General features: G+C 44.0%; 1 protein-coding gene across 1 annotated transcript; it reads right to left on the bottom strand.

Annotated features, from left to right (window-relative positions):
• Window positions 1–1,705: 1,705 nt before the first annotated feature.
• On the bottom strand, window positions 1,706–5,029 carry LOC114846877 (sodium/potassium-transporting ATPase subunit alpha-1-like). Its single transcript, XM_055504906.1, has 5 exons — window positions 4,244–5,029; window positions 4,097–4,150; window positions 3,761–3,964; window positions 3,503–3,671; window positions 1,706–3,166 (listed from the first exon to the last, which is right to left on the bottom strand). Exons 1-5 carry the CDS (start codon window positions 4,313–4,315, stop codon window positions 2,979–2,981), a joined length of 687 nt encoding a protein of 228 aa, XP_055360881.1. The 5' UTR covers window positions 4,316–5,029; the 3' UTR covers window positions 1,706–2,978.
• Window positions 5,030–7,566: the final 2,537 nt, after the last annotated feature.

Here is a 7,566-nt window from a genome sequence, read left to right as displayed (position 1 = left end):
TTCAGCAAACTTTATGTGTACAGTATTGTGCAACAGTGCCTCGTTTCCTGACAATACACACACAGACATGCACCGCTGAGGTTGCCCAATAGTTCATTCACTCTCTCTCTTTTACTCACACACACACACACACACACACACACACACACACACACACACACACACACACACACACACACACACACACACACACACACACACACACACACACACATTCCTTTACTGACTCCTCCCCTCTCTGAAGTCTTGCCCCTGGGGCTCTCACAGCCTTCCCTCATGGAAAACTACCAGTGAGAGTGGGCAGACACACACGCACACACACACACACACACACACACACACACACACACACACACACACACACACACACACACACACACACACAGACCTGTGTCTTAGTGGTGGACAGCAGCATAATTGGTAAATGTAGAGGAGGAGATAGAGAATGTAACTTTGGGTGGTATTAATAAAAGTTAATAAAAAACAAATCGATTTAGATTTTTTACGCATTCTCCCAGACACACAACAGCACCAATATTTACAGTGTTTTATCATGCAGGCTACAGAAAGCGAGAGAGAGGGAAAGACAGACAGCGCTTAGCAACACCACCTCCCACTGGACTAATCCTCCACTGACCTATCTATGGCTTCCATGTGCTCTGCCATATTTTATTAGCCACTTGCACTCTCAGTATGTTTAATTTTATATTTAACTGCAGCCCACGATCAAATGAAGCATTACAGAATGATGTCTGGCATATAGTTAAACCCTGCCCTCAGTGAAACTGTGATGGGACTGTATAGAACTGCAGAATTGGTTTCTGATGCATTGGCCCATGATCCTTCAGGTGCCCTGTAAAACTCCACTGAACTGAGGTTACTGAAACAAATGCACTCAGCAGCAGTCATGGTTGTACACACACTGGGGAAAGTGCAGTAAATGTCAGCTTTGTTTTTTAATAACAACATCCATTTTAGTCTGACACACAAGGGCCAGCATGGCGTATCTACATCTACAGTGGTTCAACCTCAGACTCAGATTCTGGCGTTTGTCCGTAATCACACTGTTTCAGTGTGAGAACCCAGCAGATCAACCCCCCACCCCCCCGCTTACGAGCACTGAACAAAGGTCAAGTGTGAGTCTGACGCACACGTTGTCAGCATGGCTTCACAGTGGCAGCACTGGGTGAATAGAAGAAAAGCTGTTGGTCTTAGTAGTGTAAATGGTTCCAGTGCTGCCCAAAGGCGTGTATTGCTCTGCCCCCACGAGCTGGAGCCCAAGTAGAGGGGGGTCGGGCTGCATCGAGGGGGGTTAAGGATGCATAGATCACACTTTGACCTTTTTACAACCTCTGGAATAAAGGCTTTGTTTGCTTGATAATGTGCATTTGACGGGGCATTTGACCTTTCACCTTTTCTTATGACATTGTCATTGATGACCGAGTGACGTTGCCTTTTTAAATGACTTTTAAATGATCTGCAAAGCCTTTGTTACATTTAAATTGCTATTGCCTGGTGGTGTCTTTCTTATTCTTAGTGGCTTATGATGGATTAGTTCTGTTGTTTTACCTGCAGATTCCTTGACTATCATAGGATTATTGTCATTTTTACACCTGCATCAGATGATGACTGATGACTTTGATTTTCTTTCTGTCTAAGGTTTGTGCTACAAATGACAAAAGGTCCCAGCAGCCTCATTGTACAATGATGCGTAAAAGTTTTATTGTTAATATTTAACTATATTTTTTAAACTATGCCAGTTTTATGTGCTGGACGGTCCGAAAACTTGAAAATAATGCTGTGTTGAATTAATAGTAGGTCCACTTATGATCCACCCAACGTATAAATCAAAGGAGACCCGATTAGTGACACAGTTTTTGTGAAATGTGTGAGCTGCAGTAGTTTAATGAGTTTTTTTGGCGTCACTGGAGCTTTTGCTTCTGCAGGTGCAGATTTCTAAACAATCCCGAGCCCCTCAATCTTGTCAAAAAAAAGAGGCCTTACCTCCTGGGTGTCGTCTGATGATGTATTTTTTGGCTTAATCGTAAAGAAAGATGAGGAGGGAAAAAGGAAAGGCGCAGAACCACCTCAGTGGCCTAATGACTGGACTCATCCACAGCGAGGGTGGATGAGTCTGCTACTGAAGCTGCTACAGAGCAGACAGTGAGTCCTCCAGTGGGTGAGAGTCCTGGTCCATGATGGATGTCAGTTTAGCCAGGACCCTTCTCTCACCACCTCCTGCACCGTGTCCAGAGTGCAGCCCAGGACAGAGCTGGACTTCTTGATGACTCTGTCCAGTCTCTTCCTGTCCCTCACTGTGATGCTGCTGCTCCAGCAGACCACACCGACACACACAGACACGCATATGAAGTAGTTTGATGCCATTACAGTTGGTTGCTGTTTTTTAAAGGATATAAAAAGCCACAACCCAAGATTTAATCTGTCAGCAGGGTCAGATTTGTGCCAGCAAACAACTTTTACTACTTTATAATTGACGCTTACTAGTTTCCATGTGGGTGTGATCTCGTCTTGGTATGTGTTGCAAGCCTATGTACTGGAACTGTTGCAGTAAACTGTGGCTCATCATGAACGGAACAAAAATTGGCCAAAAGAATTCCCATAATGAAAATCCTCATACGTGCATGTGAAACAGACATATGAAACTGAAGGCAACGTCTGAGAGGAGACGGTCACGCAGACGCAAAGAAACAGAAGCTCTGATTAGTTAAACATTAGCAGTCACCCAAAGGAAGGAAAGGACAGTGAGCAAAGGGAGAAAGCGAAACAGCGAAACTGCAGCAGCAGGAGTAGAAACAATAACCAGGACAGGAGCAGGAGGTTTACTGAAATAATGACAACAACTGTTGTGCAAGTGACCAGAGCCACTGTATGATATTATTCACAATCAACAAGATAATAAGAAGAACAACAGCGATTGATGGGATTTATCACCAGCACCGATCCTATTCTATACTCATTTAAAAGGGTACAATCTGAGGGCGACCTCCAGCTCCATTGACCCACTGCTGTCCGTAGCTGTCTTCCGGGTCGTTTACGTATTTGTCATCCCACAGCACTCGGACCCCCAGCAGATCCATGGGCAGGAAGCCGTTCTCAGCCAGGATCACGAAATATGTGAAGAAGCCGGCTGTGGCCTGCATCATACCTGACAGAGGACAAGAGAGGTTAGGATTCATGGACAGTTAGTAGGCAAAGTGCTTAGTTTCTAGAAATGGTTAGTTCAAAACTGTCTGACACCATTTGTGCATGAAACACCCTGATGAGCCTCTGGTTCACCAGTTTGTTTCTGGGCTGGGTCAGAGTGTAGGCGATAGACAAGGATCAGACGGCCTGACGACGTAATCCAGTTATTGTTATGGTTGGTGCATTTAGGGCAACAGGAAGCAGTTGTTTAGATCCATCTCACCAGTGAAACGCCTGGAGATGACTAGCATGCTTGCAGGGGGGAGCGAGAGCAAACGTGAAAAGAAGTAGGTTTTACCTTCTTCCACGCCGGTAACGATGGAGGCATGGTTGTCGTCCAGTAGAATCATGTCCGCCGCCTGCTTGGACACGTCGGATCCAGCGATTCCCATGGCAACACCAATGTCAGCCTTCTTCAGAGCCGGAGAGTCGTTCACACCGTCACCGGTCACGGCCACGATGGCTCCCTAGTGTGAAAATGAGTTTGCACTGGTGTAAAATTGAGGCTCGCACTAAACAAAAAAGCAAGGAATAGAGGTTCATTCCTGATGCTGACCTGTCTCTGGCAGCCTTCCACTATAATCAGCTTCTGCTGAGGGGAGGTTCTGGCGAAGACGATCTCAGTGTGGTGCTTCAGCACATCGTCGAGCTGTTCTGAGGTCATGTCTTTCAGCTCGCCACCGTGGATGACGCAGGCCTTGGCGTCCCTGGAGAGGAAATCACAGCACCAGCAGGACAATGGCTGCGATCCAGCTTCCTCCTTGTGAGGATGTAGTATAAGCACAGCATTACAGATGATGAAAACAGGAAAAGATCATCAATTAACTTTAAGCTCACAGTCAGAATGTACTAACCTAGAGTTAACCTCAGAAACATCAGAGATGATACTCACACCCTTAGCAACGGCCTTAGCGGTGATGGGATGATCACCAGTGACCATGATAACCTGAGACAATGAGGTCAGGCATCAAGACATTTGGAAACCCAGTGAAAGAGAAAGCTTAAAGGTCTCTGCGATGATGTGGCTCCACTTGCTCACCTTGATCCCAGCGCTCCTGCATTTGCCGACAGCATCAGGCACAGCAGCGCGAGGAGGGTCGATCATGGACATGAGACCAATGAAGCAAAGGTCCTCTGTGAGGAAATTCACCCAGTGATGCTGCTCTAGTTTGCTGCCATGTTTGCATTTTAACTAAGACATGCTGTGTTTACTTCCTGCCAGAGCTCAGTGAGAAATAAATGACTGGCTCTGTCTGGCCACATCTCACCATTTAACCACAGCCATTTATTTCTGAAAAGGCCTTCAATTATGTTAAGTGCAGTTTGGCCACGCTTGCATTTTGTTGGACCGAAAAAGTTGTTTTTTCTCTCAAATCACAAGGTCAAGCTCCCTGAGAGCATCTAATGGTGCAGGATTCGGCTTAACATGTTTTGAAAGTATGTGTTTAGTGTTTCTCCTTCAGATGTTTGAAGTAACCAGCCTCCTTCCCCTGAGACACTCAAAACCCGTCTAATCAGATCCAGTGTTAATTCATATTTCTCCTATTTTGCAGACACATGTACTGTATATATTGCTGTGGAACCATTCTGGGTCTGATATTAAACATTCTGAACACCAGAACGAACAGGACTCACAGTGACAGTAGCCAGGAGACCTTCTGGCACGTTGGCGACAATGATACCGATGAGGAAGATGACGACTGTCAGGGAGGAGTTGTCCACCTAGACCAAGACATCTCATCAACTCAATGATAAAATCACAAGTGAGATGACCGCATTAAGAGAAAGAAACCTTGCAGCCTTGAGCAGAGATGATCCTCAGATCAGCAGATATCCTGTGTCCACAATTTATCTCATCACCAAATCTCAGCATACTCACTGTTGATGCTCTTCTTGTCGCCATCGCGGACAATGAGAACTTGCTATGAAAGTAAAGATGAATTGTACTTACTTAGGTATTAATGTATATACATAAGGTCACACCTCATGTGGGACCAGGTTCGTGAGGGAGTCCATAATCTTGGAGCTTTTGGCAGTTGGAGAAGCAACCTGTGACAAAGACTACAGTCGCAAGCACAATACAAAGGTACAAGAGGACCTGCAGGAAGAGAAGAAAATAGTTAGGTTTCAGTTCATCATTCAGTTACATTAATCAATAAATAAAAGTTACTGGCTTAAGAACTTCCACTAGTAGAGCAAGCTGACAGAACCCGAAGGGGAAGAAGTATTGAGCAATGGATGATGGTCATGTCTCATTAGTTATGTTTGTTTGTATGTTTGAACATCACTGACAACTGACCTATATCCAAAATTTGATAGTTGCGCTTGGGAATATTTTTGACATGCAGGCGCAGACAAGTCACAGTAGAAGGGCCTGTTTAGTGTTTTCACAATGTCACCCACGTCTGTTTGGTGACATTATGGTACGAGTGGGCATGACCATGGGTCAAGTGAGGAATCGACACCATACAGCAATGCAAAGTCATGTGCCCAGCCTACACATCATAAGAAAGACATGTTCAAAATATAGCTTTGCAGTTGGCAGTTAGCATAGCTGCATTTTTTATTTAGAATATCTGGGGTGAGTGCGCCTACAGTTGTTAACCAGTTGTATGTCAAAACATGTCGAGGCAGACCTTTAAAAATATCCTGAGAAGCTGAACAAACTAAGAATAACTGTCTCAAAACAGCATTTATTTAAATTGAGAGTTTTTTTCGAACGTGTGACATCAGCAAACACTGACCCCTACAGCTCCACAAAGGAAATGTAACAAAACATTATTTACTTGAATCTGAACATTAAGTCAAAAGGTATAATGTCTGGAGACAGCTGTTCGCTGGTTGGTTCATACATTACAAACATAGAGCCAGTTTAACCACAAGAAAACAACTAAAGGACTCTCGCTCCAACACGTTTGACAGACTCAAAGTGTCCACACTAAAAGTGTTCTTCTTACACTTCTCCCCTTCACAGGAACCACTTTCATCAAGTCACAACCTTGTGTCGCTCAATCCGTGTTGAAAATATAAATAATAAAAATAATATAAATCTAATATGGTGGTGCAGTGGGTAGCACTGTCGCCTCGCAGCATAAGGTCCCATTCTCCCTATGGTCGCATGGGTTCTCTCCAGGTTCTCCGGCTTCCTCCCACGATCCAAATACATGTATTAGGTTGATTGATCACTCTAGGTTGTCCATAGGTGTGAGTGTGTGTGTGTGTGTGTGTGTGTGTGTGTGTGTGTGTGTGTGTGTGTGTGTGTGTGTGTGTGTGTGTGTGTGTGTGTGTGTGTGGATGGACTGGGGACCTGTCCAGGGTTTACCCTGCCTCTGGCCCATAGATGGCTGGGATAGGCTCCAGCACCACCCGCGGCCCCGCTAGGAATAAGCTGTAGAAAATGAATGGATGGATAAAAATAATATAATATATAACACCCGACACATTATGTAACATCTGTCTGTATGCAGATGATACATTATTGTGTTTTACAAAACTATCAGTCACCATAATAAAAGATCATCAGAGGCGTCCTGTCATTTTCTAAAATATCAATGTTAGATTAAATATGATTTACTGACTGATTTATGATTTTGCTATTATGATGTTACTTCACTCACTAGGTTGATTTATCATTTGTTACTTATTGTCATTATGAAGGATATATGTGTTCAATGTTTTAATCCTGTCAGAAACAGGAACACGTTATACTCTGCTGGAGCTGCACACAGAAACAGGAAGTGGTTTGGGCCTGATTACTGAGTAATCTGGAAAGACCAGTGAAAGGTCAGCAGTCTTAGGGTTGAACAGGTCATGATTATATACGCATATACTTATGCCTATGCAAATCAATCAAGTCTTTTATCCTTTTATCCTCCCCATATGTGCAACTTCAAGGCGTGTCTCATTTTATAATAAAAAGCTTGCACCAAGGAGAGCTTGGTGGGTGAAGCGCTTACAGCGCTATGACCTCAGGGCTCCCCTTGCAAGGAAAACGAAGTTGCAGCTTGTTGTGCTTTGTTGTCTTCGTCTCTCAGCATATGAAAAGTGTTGTGGCTGCTTAAGACCCAGCAATCAATCTCCTCTGTTGACTGGATTCTTCCTATTCCCTCTTGTACGACACACTACCTGTTGACAGGCTTTCAGAGTTACTTAATCTCATTTATGTCCTTCGAAAATAGCCAAATATACTAAAACTCTAAATATGGTAACTGGAAATATTTAAGATATTTCTAAAAACTGAAAACCTGATCAATTCACACCAACGTGAAAAATCCAATTCAGTTATCTTTCTGTATTGCTCTGCCTCTCTCTCTCTCTCTCTCTCTCTGGCTCTATGTCTTCTGCACTCATTAGTACAGAGGA

Source organism: Betta splendens, chromosome 2, assembly GCF_900634795.4.
Source record: "Betta splendens chromosome 2, fBetSpl5.4, whole genome shotgun sequence".
NCBI classification, from domain to species: Eukaryota; Metazoa; Chordata; class Actinopteri; order Anabantiformes; family Osphronemidae; genus Betta; species Betta splendens.
Note: the sequence above shows the minus strand (reverse complement) of the source record. Positions and strands in the feature narration are given on the sequence as shown.